The sequence below is a fragment of the Candida dubliniensis genome, chromosome 7, assembly GCF_000026945.1.
Source record: "Candida dubliniensis CD36 chromosome 7, complete sequence".
NCBI lineage: Eukaryota > Fungi > Ascomycota > Pichiomycetes > Serinales > Debaryomycetaceae > Candida > Candida dubliniensis.
In genome coordinates this window covers 852,526-870,630 of record NC_012866.1, presented here as the reverse complement: position 1 = coordinate 870,630, position 18,105 = coordinate 852,526, and the positions used below count along the sequence as shown (strand labels likewise).

The 18,105-nt window shown below is 29.8% G+C and overlaps 5 protein-coding genes across 5 annotated transcripts, besides 1 other annotated feature; 1 reads left to right on the top strand and 4 right to left on the bottom strand. All coding sequences in view use genetic code 12, as the record gives it.

Annotated features, from left to right (window-relative positions):
• Positions 1-982: 982 nt before the first annotated feature.
• Positions 983-1,261: a mobile genetic element.
• A 734-nt stretch (positions 1,262-1,995) lies between these two features.
• Positions 1,996-4,071, bottom strand: CD36_73360 (conserved hypothetical protein; the record flags this gene model as incomplete). The annotated part of the gene is made up of 1 exon (XM_002421498.1): positions 1,996-4,071. One exon carries the CDS (start codon positions 4,069-4,071, stop codon positions 1,996-1,998), a length of 2,076 nt encoding a protein of 691 aa, XP_002421543.1.
• Positions 4,072-5,933: 1,862 nt separating this feature from the next.
• On the bottom strand, positions 5,934-7,799 carry MTE1 (MATE family drug/sodium antiporter, putative; the record flags this gene model as incomplete). Its single annotated transcript, XM_002421497.1, has 1 exon — positions 5,934-7,799. One exon carries the CDS (start codon positions 7,797-7,799, stop codon positions 5,934-5,936), a length of 1,866 nt encoding a protein of 621 aa, XP_002421542.1.
• Positions 7,800-9,853: 2,054 nt separating this feature from the next.
• CD36_73340 (early Golgi alpha-1,2-mannosyltransferase, putative) lies at positions 9,854-11,764 on the top strand (the record flags this gene model as incomplete). The annotated part of the gene is made up of 1 exon (XM_002421496.1): positions 9,854-11,764. One exon carries the CDS (start codon positions 9,854-9,856, stop codon positions 11,762-11,764), a length of 1,911 nt encoding a protein of 636 aa, XP_002421541.1.
• Positions 11,765-12,050: 286 nt separating this feature from the next.
• Positions 12,051-15,242, bottom strand: CD36_73330 (metallopeptidase, putative; the record flags this gene model as incomplete). Its single annotated transcript, XM_002421495.1, has 1 exon — positions 12,051-15,242. The coding sequence occupies one exon, from the start codon at positions 15,240-15,242 to the stop codon at positions 12,051-12,053; it is 3,192 nt and encodes a 1,063-aa protein (XP_002421540.1).
• Positions 15,243-15,787: 545 nt separating this feature from the next.
• On the bottom strand, positions 15,788-17,734 carry CD36_73320 (histone acetyltransferase; the record flags this gene model as incomplete). Its single annotated transcript, XM_002421494.1, has 1 exon — positions 15,788-17,734. The coding sequence occupies one exon, from the start codon at positions 17,732-17,734 to the stop codon at positions 15,788-15,790; it is 1,947 nt and encodes a 648-aa protein (XP_002421539.1).
• Positions 17,735-18,105: the final 371 nt, after the last annotated feature.

Below are 18,105 nucleotides of genomic sequence, written 5' to 3'. Positions count from 1 at the left end.
AACAATACATTTTATTGGTATACATAAATACTATCCATTAGTTTAACCTCTACCCAAGACTAAAACTCCAGTACAAAGTAAACCATAAACCATAAACCATAATATTTCCAAGGGGGGGGGTAACAACCTATCAAAATAACGGACACTTCGAACTACATTAATAGCTAATCAAATTCAAATGGGGTTCTATTTTTTTTTTTTTGTAATTTTACATTTGATGAACCGATACTTACTATTCATAATCATTTATAAAACAGGCGGGGGGTGGGTGGGGAACTTTCTAATACAAGACACATATATTCCTACTTGTCAATTCAGTAACAATACAAACTACTAGACAATGTATTTATACATTTGATGTCTGGCAATCTTTCTTCATTTGACTTTCCACCACCCCTTGTGAAGTTAATCTAGTTTGCGATAATCTGTTTCTATACGATCAAGGTTGGTCAAGATTTAGAGTAAAAATAGGAGCCACCATGTTTTAAACACAGTCTACGTTGAAGCTGGTATAACAATATTAAATATCAATTCTATTATATTAATTATATTCTGGTGCTAGAACTATATATATTGTTAGTAGGTTTCTATTCAGATATAAAACCTGATAAAAACAAGAATATAGGGTTGGTTGAAAGAAACCTTTAGTCAAACCAGACAGGATGGTCAAAATATTAAAAATATCTCAACAACAATGGAAACTATTTCTGGAAAAAATTATAAATAAGGCAAGACAACATCCCCTAAATTAATAGATCAGTTTCATAGATTCAATTTAGGTCACTTTCAAAACAATATATTAAAAATTGTGATACCTGTCAACATCATGATACAACCACCCCAAATCAATAACCTGTAGAAATGAAAAAAATAAAAAGAAAAGAATGAATAACAAAATTGAATAATTTTTTTTTTTTTTTTTTTTTTTTTTTTTTTTTTTTTTTTTTTTTTCATTTATTGTATAATTTTATTTTTAACTTTCTGTTAGTATACACGGATTATTCGTGAGAATTAGTCCTAGTACACGATCGGTTATATTTGTAATAAACAAGAAACAGAGTAAATGAAGTTATACGCCCACTAAATGTCTCTATTGAAGCTCCCTCTCTATATAGAAAATATCCTAAATATCTTTCTTTTCTCTTTCTTTTATACTAATTCCTGGCTCTCGATGAGTGAAAATTTTTCACTATTGTTGATCTAATACGCACGACTATATCAAGGTGCTATTTCCCTGACACAAACGTCGCATAAACCAACACTTTCGTCAATTCATTTTAAGGGGATTTTTGATTCAATCTTACAACAAAAGTTCTTATCACCAATTCAAACAACTTATTCTTTTTCCAATCTATCCAATCTTTTAGTCCATTTAAACTAACAAATGTCTGATCCTTGGGCATTCTGTGATGTAATTTACTTGATCAATTCTCTATAAACTCGGTTTTGGTGTCACGTTTATTGCATTTGTACAAACCTGTTGTAGTCATGTACAGCCGCACGGCAAACCTTTATGGATTCTCTAATTCTGTCTGTTTAAACCTCATTAAGTTGACTCTTAACTTTTTTGGTAGTAATTGAGCTTACATTTATTGAAAAAGTCATAAGCAAAATAGCATGCTCCATTACCTTCTGCTTGTTAATTCTCTTACATCTATGTACTCATTGCACTGTTTTCAAAAACTTAAGATTCATAACCATTTCCCAATAAGAAATTCTCTAACAAGATTAACCTACCAAGAAAGAATTCTGCCTATAAGTTAAAAAAAAAAAGGCAATTCTTATATTAATCAATTATTGATATATATATATATATATATATCGTGTAATATAATATATTGGTGTATCATAAAATCTCAGAAACATATTTGGGAATATTCTTTTTACAAACTTGAAACCACATTTCTTTCAATGAAACATCGTTTGCTATAATCTATGTTTAACAGTGGAATAACCTTTCATATAAGGTTGCACTGTCAATATTCATCTTCGTAATTACCGTTTTTTTCTTCTTTTGTTGCCAGTTCCATTATCTTTTTTATCCAGGACAGATTCATCCCCATGGAGAAGATTGTTTGAATCTTGACCGAAGACAATCTCTTCCGTTTCAGAGGATTCGGATTTTTCAAAATATGGATCAAAAGTCCGAAATATACAACGCAAACGGGAATAAGGTCGGGTAATTCTCCCCAAACATTCATAAGATTCATTGAGTTCTAAATAAAGTCCTTTAATTGCTTTGATTACTTTCCTCACATCATTAGCATCGACATTCAAATTTCCTGTAGCCCTTATTCTTAGTTTTCCTTTCTTATTCTTTTTTTCAAACATTGAAACCACAAATGGTGATATCAAACGAAGGTCACACTGACTTATGTCTAAAACTTCCAATGATGATACTGGTAGATTAACCAGGTTTACTCTTTTCAACCGATTTCTCATTAGTGTCAATTTACGTAGGTTCTTCAACCTTTCAAATGATGCAGGTAGCTCTTTGATTTCCATTTCTATTAAAGTTAGATATTCAACACTAACTGGAAATAGATCAACATCTAACCTTTTTATGTCACCCCCACTGATTCTAATTTCTCGAAGTCTAGATTCTTGTAAATTCAATAGCTCCAATGTTTCCTGATCAATATTAAAACCCTCTAGTTCAAAACTACCCAATGCCAAGGGCCATTTAATCTTTTGTATAATAGGACTCATCCTCCCTTGTTTTTCAGCGATCAAGCTCAATCGTGTGAGACTATTCGGCAAATGATACATAAAATCCAGGCTTTCAAAAACTAGATAATCAGCCTCTAATATCAATTCTTCGGCCATAGGAGGAATCTTGAAACTACTCTCAAACCTAAGCCTTGATGTCTTGATGTGAACAGATTGCAAATTCTCACATAAATGAAAGTATCCATCATTAAAAGATAAGTCCACAAGATGTAATCGTATTAACGTATGAGGAAGCACTAAAGCATTGAAATCAATACTAACAAGATTACGGCCTTCAATTGATAATTGTTTTAAATTTGTAGGAAAGATTAATAACGGGTCGGTAAAATTTTCTGGATCTTCAAAACCATATCCATCATACTCAAAGCTTTCTAGCTCAGGAAAAGAACTTTCATTCAACAAACCAATCGGGTAAGCACAATTTTTTAACACCAAGTGCTTCAAATGTTGAAACTGTTTTAAATTATCAAGATTAGAAAACTTTATACAATCAATCAAAGCTAACGTCTTTAAATTTGGTGCCATTATACCGGTTTCTTCAAATGACTGATTTTCTGGCAACTTGAGCTGTAAATACTTTAAATGAGACAATTCTTCGGATATAAAACTTGCCGAAGCCAAATATGCCGTGATTGATAGTTTTCGTAAATTTGGTGGTAGACTCACCTGAATCCCGAACCTAGATTTAATTTGCAAATCTTCCAACTCAGATGAGAATGCGTAAGTCTGGATTTCCCTATCATTAGAATCCATATCGATGTCCAACTTTTTAACACCAGATATCAGATAACTGTTCAATATGGAGTTACGTACCTGAACGTTTGTAGAAATGCACGGTAATGTGACTGCATCCCAAACACCAACCAATCTCAAAGAATCAAACTTAATATTGGAATTGAAAAAGGGGCCCAAGTAGGTTTCTGAATCTAGTCCGTAATGCCCACTCAAAGTAGTATTAATACTCAGAGCTTCCTTCAAAAGTCTAGGAAAAGTATCTAAAATGTTCTCAAATACAAAATTTCCGTCTATATGGATTGCTCTTGGGTATACATTCCATTGAGCAATTCCCTTCTTCAAATCAGTAAGTTCGATTTTAAACCGGTCACAGTCACATTCGGAGTAGCCAACACCTGGTAGATCACTGCCCTTGTGTACATAAATGCTCCTTGTAATATTAACATCTGACAAAATTGCAGATGCCACTTCTTTCTTAATCAGCGGGAAGTACAATAACTTGGGTAATATACATTTTGGTAAATAACCAATTATTATAGCAGTGATTTCGGATGGAAGTTTGGCTACTTCCTGGAAAAGATTAACGTCAGTAGTAATTATTGTCATGGTAACAATCCTGCTAATAATCAACAATTTAAGAAGTTAAGAAACTCTTAAAAATGTGATTTCTTTGTGATAATATCTACTAATTAGCGGTATGTTGTTGTCAGTGGAAACAGTATTTTGATGTCTCGATGATGATAGAATGAATGGATAGTTTTGAACACCAAGTTTGTAACACAATTGTTAAGATAACTATGGGATTATCTTTTCATTAAAAAAAAAAATGAATACTTAACATTTTCTGTAACCACTTATTAAAATATTGTTCGAAGTAGATGTAAGATTAGCCAGACATAATATATTGGCATATTCATTTGAAACGACAAAATCTACAAAAATTAAAAATAGTTTAATACCACCAAATTTCGCATAAAAGTGGTCCCAAAATTAAGGACTACTAGATAATTGTTGATTTTATTTAAGGGAAATAAGATTATAAATTACTATAGAAGAATCATATCTAGACTAAATATAAATATAAAAACAAAGTAAAAGGGGGGACTAAAGGTCATTATATATAATAACTACCACTGATAGATATTATACCCCTGCCTAGTATTACCCCCGGGATAATACAGTTGTGTAATAACTACTCGTGGTCGTTACACGGACACATTAACAAGTTGATATAACAAAAATAAATAAATAAATAAATATATGTGTATATTAAAATATAATTATAAATGTATGGTATACGAAAAGTTGAATTAAATCTTCCTTTCATATACTTATCCTAGGAGATTTTGTTGATTTAACAACGGTTAATAGGCTCTTGATAAAAGTACCAATCATCAAATGCATATATGGACGACATGCTTATACACCGGAAACATTGAGCTCACTCAAAACATGTATTCCGTTAGCTAAACTCGCAATCACTTCATCAGTTTCCTGGGTTGGTCGCATAATCTCTCAAAAAAATCACACCCAATAAACATCCATAGATACTATACTGTAAATAGACTAAAATAATGAAGAAGAGGAAAGAGAAAACCAATGGGAAATTTATACTATTTAGAGAAAATTAGATACGAATATTGGGGAGGGTGTGTCATGAACCGATCTCTATGACTCATCCTATTCTATGACTCATCCTATTATGACTCATCTTGTTCTCTTACTACTCTTTTACTAAATTCTTTTACTATAAATTTGTCTTTTATTCCTCTATTTTATTATCTTGCTTACTTTTTTTTGTTCAATATACGATCTTATCTTTAACTTTCCTTCGACAGGGTGTGTTTTAATACTAACATTATGTGTCCATAACATTGTACGATGTTATGGTTTTGTGACCAATTAATGTATTTTCATGTGTTGAGAATGTCCCCACTTCTCTACTCTATAGAATCTTATATAGAAATTAACTAAACTACATACAAATATGATTTCCACCACAAAGAGTATTCTTGGGAGATTGAATCAGGGTGAATGATGTCCGGGTTCACTAATATAGCTTGGATATGTTGTCAACACAATCACTAGTTGCTATCACAATGATAAAACTAATTTAACCAATCCATCAAGTAGTAGTTGTCCAAAAAAAAAAAAAAAAAAGCAATAAAAGTATTTAAGTCCTATTGGTAATCACTTAAATTATAAGAATGTTTTCATTGTCAAGTTTTGATCAATCGTTAATAATACATTTCTTAAAGTTGTATCCCTTCTTAAAAATAAAAACAGAAAATAGATCAACTAGGACTTTGTAGATAAGAAACTTCTTTTACAAACAGGAAAAGCGTATTGGTTATAAATAATAATGTCTATTAATGCATATATATATACATATATACTTTTTTGAATCTTTTGTAAGAATAAATAAAAGTATGCCAAAAAAAAAAAAAGGACGAAAGAGCTTTATTCACTTATACATGATTATGATGACTTTCACTAGTTCTTTTTCTTGCATCATCACAAAGTTTATTAAAATCAACGGTTAATGCATAATAACTTTGTACTGATCCAATAATTGTTAATGCCACGGTACTACCGATCCAAAGGCCATGTAAAGAACCTTTCCAAGGTGAATAAAATGAAAGATATACTGATAATGGTAAACCAACCACATAATAAGAGAATAAATTGATAATACCACCAATTTTTGTTTGACCTTGACCTCTTAAACATCCAGCTGAATTAGCATTCATAGCATCAGATATTTGCATAAGAGCAATTAACCACATAACATTAGTCACGGCACTAATGACTTTTTCATCATTAGTGAATGCTTTAGCAATTTGTGTTTGAAATATAAATAATACCAAGAAATTGAATATGGAAATGAAGAGTCCAAATAAAAGGGCCACTTTAGTAGTAATTTTAGCAGCATCACCTAAACCGGCACCCAAGAAATTAGCAATTCTAGTTGATGAAGCAATTCCAATAGCAAATGGTACTTGATAAGTTAAAGCTGCCATTGTTGTACCAACAGATTGAGCAGCAAGTGCAATAGTACCTAAATAAGATGCCATTAATGTTAAAATTTCAAATGCCAAAAATTCTGCTTCCAACATGATTAAACCTGGTATAGCTAAAACAATCAATTTTTTCCAATCATGGAAAGCATCTTTAATACTAAATCCACCCCAACATTCCATTGGATGTAAACCCTGAGGAGTATCTTCAGGTTTAATAAAAAATACCGTTAATATAATCAATCCAGAAAACATAATCCAATAATTTATTGCCACAGCAATGGGAGCTCCTAAATAACCAATATGTTTAACAAATAATAAATTCATAATTAAATTTGATGGAGCAGCAATTAATAATACATAAGTAGAAATATGATAAATTCCTTGAGCTTGTAAAAATCTTTTACCACATTCAAATAATATATAAGCTGGCATACCAAATGTAAGATATTTTAAATAAACTGCTGATAATTTAGCTGTTTCTTTATCAGGAAGAATTAAACAAATTAAATCATAACCGAAAAATATCCAAATAATGAAAATTGGTATCATAATGACAAATATTAATGCAGTACATTTTTGAAGATATGATCCCACTAATTTATATTTTTTAGCTCCAAATGCTTGAGGACAAAGAGTATCTAAAGCAGTAGCAATACCTTGAATAGTAGCATATCCAGTAATATTAGCTGTCATGGCTCCCATTGAAACTGCTGCTAATTCAGTAGCACCTAAATGACCAACACTGAAAACTGATACTGTAGATAAAGAATTTTGTAAAAGAAATGTTAAAACTAATGGAATTGATGATTTAATTAAATTTTTTAATTCAATGGTTGATGTAGTTGATTGAATTTCTTTATTAATAATAGCATTTTCAAATGTATCCCTGATGATGTCATCTTCTTCTTCTTCTTCAGCGTTATCATTATCATCTCCAATAACTGCTTGATCTTGAATTGAATTAGTAGGACCATTAGGTTCAGGAATAGGGATATGATTATCTTTTAATAATTCACGTTCTTCTTCAATCAATTCATGATTAATAACACTCAGTTTCCTTCTAAATTTCTTCTTATTATATAATAATGTTGAAGACGAAGAAGAATTACCAAAATTTTCAGGCAATAAAGGTTGAGTTTCATTACTATTATCGTCTTCTTCAATATCAAAAGTGTTATTAGTATCATCCTTGTTGGCGATGAAATCTGAAGGTAAATATAATCCTCCTTTACCTACTGAACCATAAACAATTGATGCTCTTCTTTTAGTATTAGAATGAGTGAATTGATGAGTTCTATCTGGATGTGATGACATGATGATAGATGAAAAATGTGTGAAATATATCCAATGAATGAAAAATTATACGGGTTTAGAAAAAGAAAGAAGAAAGAAGTTGAAAAGTTTAATTAGTCTAATAGTTTAATTGAAGTGGTGGTGGTGGTGGTGGTGGTGGTGGTAGTATTAAAAGTAAATGTGTTAATTGAGGGAAACCAGTGAAAAGAAAGAAAGGTAAAAAGTTTGTTGATGATATAATAGGGCTGATGATGATGATGTGGTGTTTTATTAAGAAATGAATAAGACGAAGATGAAGAGGAGGAGAACAGTTACAAAAGAAAAAAAAAAAAGAAATTCAAAAAAAAAAAAAAAATAAAGTACTCTTCTTGCTTATATGCAGGAACATTATAATCGATTGTGGAATTGAAAAATTACATTACTACTAAGTAAAAGTTTCCAACAATACAGAATTAGTTTAATTTCAGTAACAACTGTGTATATGACTAAGTTACTAGAACTCCCCCTTCCTATTGGTATAAAAAGATTGCAAAATTTTAGGTTTGAAATATTTGCCCAATTCTATTTTTTTTCTTGTTGCCTTTGTTAATAAGATAAACACCAAGAATTTTCTCACTCTCTCTAGTTTATCTACATCATCAAGGTATTACATACTTTCTTCTATGTTTGCCATAAATCATTTTAATCAATATAATAACATAATGATTTGGTTTTTGTTAGTCAATGATTAATAGGGTCTGATATCAATTGAATGGAGCTACCAATTTTGAGTCGTGTTTGTGCAATATTTTCATTTTCTTTATCCTTTGGTGTGAAGGTGAAGATAATGATGATGGCGGGAGATGAAACAAAGGAAATTTTCAGAGATTTTCAGCCCTATGAAATTCGGACAAACAAACGAACAAAGGATCATGAGACTAATGCTTCCCTTTCATCGATAATAATAATTTGATTGTTTGTGTTGAATTGCTTTTAAACACAAAATTAGTTCCTCCCGTTCCTGTCAGCCCCCCCTCTCCGGTATATCCGCATCCAAGATCTATCCTATAGACCAACTGTTTAACATTACAAAATAGCAGTTAGTGTTGAATTTTGACATTTAAGTTAGTTGTTGTTGTGGTGTCTACGAACTATTTCCTAAAAATAACTTTGTAAAAAACAACAATTCTAATAATGTATGAAATATACACAATCACCAATACTAAACTAGAATTAGTTACTTGCTGCTGTTATTCTTACTAAAAATTTCATGCAATAACCATTAATTTATGTGTGATGGTTTAAAGATCTTATTATAGAAGAAGATTAGATTAGATTAGTAGGTATATGTATGCGTGTACTACACAAAACTTGAGCTTTTTGCACGCAAAAAAAAAAAAAAAGAAAAAAAAAAAAATTTTTTTCTTCTTCTTCTTTCTGTTTTGTTTTGATTTTAATTTTGTATGCTGATTTGATTTGTTGATTTGTTGCTCCTTATTAATACTTGAATTGATTATATAAAAATAATCTTTCATTTTATTTCATTTTATTTCATTTCTTTCTCTTTCTTAAATATTATAATTCCAATTTATTATCCTTCTTCTTCTTCTTCTTCTTTTTAAGAATCATTCCAAATATATCTTATAAGATATTATTATTATATATATAATTTTATTTTTGGGAGGTTCTTTTTTTGATTTAGATTTCAGGAAACAGCAACATTCATTTCACATCTCCATCTAGGTAATTTTCATTCCAATCTTGTACTTTATCTCCAGTATATAATGAGTTTAAGAAGACTATCACCACTGCATCTTATATTGGGTACTCTTGTATTGGGAGTAATAATTTTCAATCTTTATGTCTTGACTTCTACTCATGAAGATATTAAAAAAACTAAAGGTCAAACTTATTATACTAGTGACAACACGAAAATACAATCACATATAAGTAATTATGATAGTGAAGAATATGTCAATAGATTAACTTCTGAGTTAGAAGATGCTAAAAAAGAAGAATTAATTGGTGAAATTCGTAAAAAACTTGAAATTCAAGAAAAGCCGGGAGTAATTCAAAAATTGAAAACTGAATTAAGAATGAAATATTTAGAAGATATTAAAAACCATTTACAACAAGAAATAACTGAACAATATAGTAATGAAATTTTCAAACAATATGCATTTTCATTTGATATTTATTCGAAAAAAGTTGATGAATATGCTTTACAACACGAAAGTTCATTAGAACCAGCTTCATGTTTAGCAATTTTGGGGCAAGAAGATACAAAACTGATTCCTGATTTAGATAAATATTTAACTAAAGCTAATGATAAATATTTCAATCGTCAAAAATATTTCCAATATTTATTGAAGGATATTTTATTAAATAATAAACCTAAATGTCAACCATTAACTAAAGAAGAAAAAGGTGAAAAATTAAATCCAACTTATCAATGGGATGCCAGAATTATATCAGAAAAATATTTATTAGGAAGTAAATTAACTATACCTGGTGATAAATTTAGAGCTCTTCGTGATGCTCATGATCAAGTTGTTAAACAATTGAAATCATTACCTGACCCTCCATCACAATTCATTTCTGGTCATGGGATTGTTGTTAATGGTGGTGGTAATATGATAGGATCAGCTTTGACTGCCATTGCCAATATGAGAGAACGAGGATCTCAATTACCAGTTGAATTAATCCTTGATACTAAACAAGAATATGATAAACAAATTTGTGAAGAATTATTACCACAAAAATTAAATGGGAAATGTATTATTGTTGAAGAACAAGTTGGAAAAGAAGTATTTGATATTATTAATGAAAAATTCTCGAGGAAAATCATGGGATTATTAGTTAGTAGTTTTGATCATATTATTGCTATGGATGCTGATAATCTTGCTATTAAAAATGTTGATAATTTATTATTTACTGAACCTTATCTTTCGACGAAAATGATTTTATGGCCGGATTTATGGGTTAAATTAACTAGTCCATTATATTATAGAATTGCAAGAATTGAACCCGGAGAAATTATTGATCGATTTGGTATCCCTAATGATGGATCATTTGCTGAATATATCACTAAAGATAAACAACTGGAAGTTCATTATCATGATCTTGATAATTTACCTAGTACAATTTCAGTGGAAACTGGACAAATGGTTTTCTCTAAACGGGAACATTTGAAAAGTTTATTATTAGCATTATATTATAATATCAATGGTAAAGATTTTTATATTGATTTACTTTATCAAGGGGCTTATGGTGAAGGTGATAGAGAAACTATTGTTCCAGCATTACATGTAATGAATGAACGATACACTTTAACTAATCAAAAAGTTCATATTTTAGGATATGAAGCTCTTAATGGGAAATCATCTGAAACTACATTAGGACAAACTGATCCAAGAGATAATTATCAATTTTATCAAGATTGGAAAAAATTTTTAATCAGTAGGAAATTAGATACAAGATTAAATCCATTTCAATCAGGAGGTTATACATCAGATTTAATGAAACAATTTCATGATTATAAACGACAAATTTATCAAGATAAACAATATGAAGATGAAGCAACAGTTCATCGAATGATTAATTATAAATTACCAGAAATATTATTTTTACATTGTAATCATCCCAAAATTGACCCTCTTAAGAATTCCAAAGAAGCTAATGATGAATTTGGAACATATTCAAGAAGAAATATGGGTTTACCTGATAAAGTGGAAAAATTATTTGAAGGTAAAGATTGGGAATTAAGATTTCATACAATATCTCAATGGGTAGCTTGTAAAGCTATTAGTAAATCTTCAATATATTGGGATAAAATTGCTGGGAAATCTCAACAACAAGTTTGTGCATCAGTTGGTAAATATATTGAATTTTTGAAAAAAGATACTTTTGATAATGAAGCAACAAAGTTAACAATTTTAAATCAACAACAGAAGCCACAACAACAAGAAAGTGGTAATGATAATAAGAAAGAAGGTGCTGCATCATAAGTGGGGGCGGCGGGGAGGCTAAAGGTAGATTTTTTTTTTTTTTTTTTTTTTTTTTCAAACAATAAAGAGTTTATGATTGATGCTTATATATATATATATATATATGTATAGATAGAGGAATCTTTAGTTGGTTATTGTTACGTTTTTGATAGATTATAAATAGAAGTAATAATAACAACAACAATGACAACATCAATTATAAAATATTATAGAAAACATTACAATTCTCTTAGAAATTAACTTAACCTCTAATCATCTATCATACATTATATTATACAAAATCTATCTAATCTGATTCACATTCATCATCTTCTTCAGACCCACTATACTCTTCTTCTTCAGAATAATCTTCTGATCCAATATCTTCAACATTTATATTATATCCTTGTTTATTGAAAAACCCTGCTACAGATTCAATTTTATCTGATGGTAAACTTGTAAAAATTGTTGAATTTGAAGCATCAAATAATTTAATAAAATATTTTTTCAATATATAAATAATTTCATCTTGATAATTACTTGTTTGTTTTAATTGATTTAATTTTTTAATGAAAAATTCAATATAATTAGGTCCACGATTTTTAAAAATATTATCTCCAATTTTACTTATAGCAGTATTATAATGATTATTATTATGATTATTAATTAATTCATTAATTAATCCATTAATAGCATTATCTATACTGATTTCATCAATAATTAATTCTCGGTTAATAAATTGTTCAATTATGGTTTTAGCTTTAATCCAAGTTTGAATACAATCTGAACCTCGATAAATATTGAAATTTAAATAACCAGTTTCAATATTACGAGTAATATGAACTCCATAAGCTAATCCAGTACCTCTAATACCTCTCCAAAATGGTCCTTCAACAGCAGTTAAAAATTCCGTGGCAAGGGCAATTCGGAAAATATCTTCATCAAGATAATTCCCATGAGGAATTTTCGTTATACTGGTTAAATGTGTGGAATCAGCACTAGGAATATTAACAATAAATGCTTCTCCATGACATGTTTCACCTAATAATGATCGATATTGATATGATCTTGGTAAATCTCGAAATGGGACAACAATTCCACCATTAGTGTGACACAGTTGTGGTGGGGTTATAAATCGATTCCAACTACTCACTGGATTTTGTAATTTAGTAACATCACCTAAAATAATCACTTTAATATTATCTAATTGAAATAATTGTTGTTTAAATTTATTTAAATCTTCTTCAATTTCTTTAAATCCATTATCTTGGGTATCTAACTTTTCTAGTAAATTTTTATAAAATGATTCAGTAAATATTGAATCTTGAGCTTTTCTTAATGAATTTTCATTAAATAAATGACGATATTGTGATGAATACATCATTAATTCTTCATTACGTTTTTTCTCTGGTAATGAATTAATTATTTTTTCAATAATTATTTTAATACGATTCATTTCAAATTTAACATGATTGGTTATATTATATAACCATTGAATAGCTTTTTGATAATTTTTAATTTCAAATTTAATTTTAATAGTAATTAATTCGAAAAATTGTTCATCAAATCCATTATCTAATTCATGTTCAATTAAATCTCGATTAATATCACTAATAACTTTTTCATAAGGAATATATTCAACCCCACCATCCTCTTTAGGTATTTCTATTGACATGGAAAAAATTTCTTCCATTATTGACATATAACTTAATAAGTTGGGGTCAACGGTTTTCGATGACATAACTAATTGAATAGTAACAAATTGTGACTTAAAATGTTCAAAATGAATAAATAATGGGAAATCATTTGATGATGGGGTATCTTTTGCTAATAATCTACTAATATCATCATTTTCAATATATTGATTAGTTGAATTATCAACTATTCCATTTTTAGTATTTCCCGCCTTATACGATTTTGTATGAATAAATGATATTTTCAGTGGATCAGGTGCAGGAAATTGTGTAACTAATTCGTCAGGAATTGGTGTATCATTGAATTTTTGTGCCGCTTCTAATTTCAATTGTAAATTTGCCAATTGTTTATCACCACCATATTTATTTTTAATATCTTTTAAAATTTGCTTATTTTGTAATTTCATTGATTCATTTAATTCTGCTGATGGTTTACCCAAAATAGTTGCTGATTTATTCTGAACAAAATAAGTATCAATCAATTGACTCCATTGCTGGCGGGTCCAATCCATTAAAATTTCAAATTCTTTTAAATCTTTAGTCCATTTATATAAATCTGATCCATCAGGATCACCATAAATAAATTCTAATGTAGCCACATTGGAAAAAATTGAAGCAGAATTTTCTGCACTAGCAATAAATTTCAATTTTTGTTGTTCAATTATTTGTTTCATATATTCTAATTCAATTTTGTCAGGGTTGGTTTGTTCTTTAAGTAATTGTTTAATTTTATTATCTAATTCTGGTAAATTTTCTGTAGGGACACCACTAAAATTGAAATTTAATGCTGTACGATAATAATCATCAGTATTATATAAAACTTCTGTGGCTAATGGATTTTCAATCTCAATTAAATGTTTATTAAAAATTGATATCGGACTATCAGTGAAATATGCCCCTACCATATCAAGAGCAACATTCGTCAAAGTATCATTCCCCATTGGTCCAATCCATGAAATTAATAATTCACCCATAGTTTCATCTTTTTCAGGAAATTCAACTTCTTGAACAATCACTTCGGTAAGTGGTTCATCATGTTTGGAATCAACAAATGGTCGTTTACAAATTCCTTGGCCAGTTGATGCAGCGGGCAATTCATTATCAAATTCCGTCATAATCTCTAATAATTCATCTTGATCAATTGATCCAGTAATTATAACACATAAATTATCTGGTCTATACATTAATTTATGAAATTCACGAATCTTTTCATTAGTTAAATGACGTAATTCTGACATTAACCCTCCAGTTTCTGAAGAATACCCAGAATTCTTATCATATAAAGTTTCTTGCATTTTTTGGAAAACAATAAACCATGATTGATTTTCAATTCCTTGCATTTCACTAAATACAACCCCTTTTTCTTCTCCTTTACCATCAATATGATAAACTTCAGTTAAACATGCTTCATCAGTTAATGTAGGATTAATTAAATGATCAAGATATATAGGTAATAATGTTTTAAATCCTTCCCAACCAGCAGTTCTCAATGTATACACAGTTTGATCTACTGATGTCCATGCATTAGTTGATGAATACAATCTATTACCTAAATTATCTAATAATCCTTTATAAGGGAATTTTTTCGATCCCATAAATATTAAATGTTCTAAAGTATGTGGAGCACCAGAATTATCAGAAATTTCTGTAGCAACAGCAAAATATCCATTAACTATGGGTGAAGGTTGATTAATATAAGTTAATTGTAATCCAGTTCTTTGAGATTTCCATTTGGTAATATGAGTGGGAGCATAATCAACTTCAAATGAAGTTTGTTTAATAAATGGGGAATTAAATTTCGTCATGGTAATATGAGTAACTCCATTCAATAAATTTTTGCCTATTAAACGATTGAACAATGAAATTATGGGCGGTGGACAGTGGTGGTGATGATAGTAGTAGTGATTGAGATATGGGAAATGGTTCTCTATCTTTATTTGTGTTGTAAAATTTTTCCCAGTCAAAGAAAAAAAAAAAAAAAAAAAAGTTGTGCTTAAATTCTTTTGTGGCCTAACTAACTAACGAACGAATTCTTCATTGAACATTCTCAAGCAACAGACGATGTTGTTGATGAACAATAGTTAATAAACAATGACGACGAGAGTTAATTCTAAACAAGAAAATATTCAATAAATTTAAATACCGTTTTGATGTTATTTACGAAATGTACAAGACCGTAAATCATTGTCAAATTCTCTACTCTAATTTCCTTCGTCTAAATTATTCAACCAAATAGAGACAAAAAAAAAAAAAAAAAAAAGAAAGAGACTGTAAAGCCTATTCTATTCTATTGTTCACTGTTTATGCTTATATTGCTTAAAACTATAATCTTCTATCACAATATTCTTTTCTACTTAATATCTTCTTCGGCTTCTTCAAACATTTTAAATAATTCACTAATATCTTGTTTCATGGTCTTGGTCAATTCCACTAAATCATCACCAGATTGATTATACATTATACAATTAGCAAACATCAACATAATATCTCGTTCTAATTCTTTCACTGATTGATATAATGGTGGTTCATTTTTGGATTTGACTGCTTTCATAATATTTTTCAAATCTCTAGGTTCACTAACCACATTATAATAATCTGGAGCATCTTTAACATTCACTGGTTGAAGAAATGGTGAGGAAAATCGATGCTCTTGAATAGAATTAAGCAAATTAATAGCAATGTTTTGGAATCGTTTGTATTGTTGAGTTGATGCAGGTAATGGAGAACGAGAGCGAGCACGTTTACGAGATGATGATGAAGATGGTGGTGGTGATGCCTCCTCGTGATGAGGTTTCTTCGTTGATTCTTGTGGATTTTCGTCATCATTACTTTTTGATGGTTGTTTGACTTCTGGTGTTGTTTCTTTCGAACTGTTACTTGCCAGTACAACTTCAACCTCAGCCTCCAGTTCATTCTTCAAAGGTATTTCTTCTATTGAAGGTGATTCTTCTTCAGGTGAAGATGGTGGTTTTTGAGCATCCTCTTTCTCATTATCTTCTTCTATCTTCTCAGGCCGTTCTACTTCTTTATCTGATTCACCTTGTTCAGATATTTCAATTTCCTTATCTTCATCTTTGCCTTCTGGTTCTGGTTCCTTGGTGATCAGACTTTCCTCTTCCACGTCTTCTGTGGTTGCTATAGCTTTCTCATCATTCTCTTCAATATTTTCTACCAGCTTTTCAGTTTTCTCATCTTGCTTTTCCTCTGAAACAGTTTCATCTTGTTTACTTTCTTCGGATTGTACTTCCACTTCATTTCCATTTTCTTCAACTTTGCTTGCTTCCAGCTGTTCAATCTTAGATCCCACTGTTTTTGATGGCTCTTCCACATCTGCATTTTCCTCCTCATTCTTGTCTGACATTTCTTGATCATGCTCTTCTCGATCAGTTTCCCTTTCAGTTTTCTCTAATATTTTGTCTTGTACTGATTCCTGAGGTTCATCAATGTCCATCGTGTCAGGATCTGCATTAGACTGCACTTTAGATTCTTCTTGTTCTGGTTCCTCATTCTTTTGATGTTTAGCAATTTCCATTGTTTGATCTTCATCAACAACTTTTTCTTTGTTTCCATTTTCCTTAGTCGATACTTGAGAAGTTGATGCATCTTTGTTAGGTTTCTCAGATACGGTAGAATCTTTGCGATTATTAGTTTGAGCTTTTGGTTGGACTTGTGTAGGTTCAGGTACTTTTGAAGTAACTTGAGCTTCTTTTGTCATATCAAGCTTATCATCTGCACTTTTCGCCTCCAGAATTCTCTTTGGTTGTGTTTCAACTTGTACTTGTACCTGCCCTTTTTCATTTGATGTGGCTAATGTCTGTTGTTGTTGTGATGCTCGAATCGTTTCTTTAGGTGCATTTCCCTCTACTGGCACCCCAGCTTTCTCTTTATTTAAATTCTTTTGTTCTAATTCATATAAATCTTTAGCACTTTTCAATAAATATTTGGCATACCTTAATGTCGAAGTAGCAACAATATTTTTCAAAAAATTCTCATAAACATGAGGTAGCACATCAATAATCACATGATCCGGAGTCACAGTGACGAATTTATGATATAAGGTCTTGGTGATTATGAATGAAAGTAACTTAATATCGATTTGAGGGAAATGAATATCGATATTAGGAAATTTTGTGGTATATTCTTGAGTGACATTATTTAAATCTTGAATGAATTTGTTCACTGGGAATGATGCCTTACAATCCTTATAATCACCTTTGTATTCACTGATACATTTGTTTATCACTGAGCCAACTAATATAATCAGCAAATCCGGATTAATCTTTACTTGTTCCGACATTAAGGAAATGAAACTGTTGATGGGTTGTGAATGTTTTATGTGTCTGTTGATTGTTTTGTTATTTTTTTTTTTTTTTTTTTCCAATCCTCAACAGAGGAGAGAATTTCAAAGACAATTGAAATATGGGGCAAGACTCTTCACATCAATAAAGAACAACTACACTACAAGTGAATCTTCTAAATATAAATTTGTTTACATTTATAAAAACGCTATGATAAATAATATATGTTTATGTACAGATATTTTGAATAACCAAAAATAAATAAATAAATAAATAATAATCATAATGAATAAAAAGTCATGAAAAAGGTGATCTCTGAATTAACTAATCTCAACCAAAATGCTTCTATTCTTACTCATATTCTTATTCA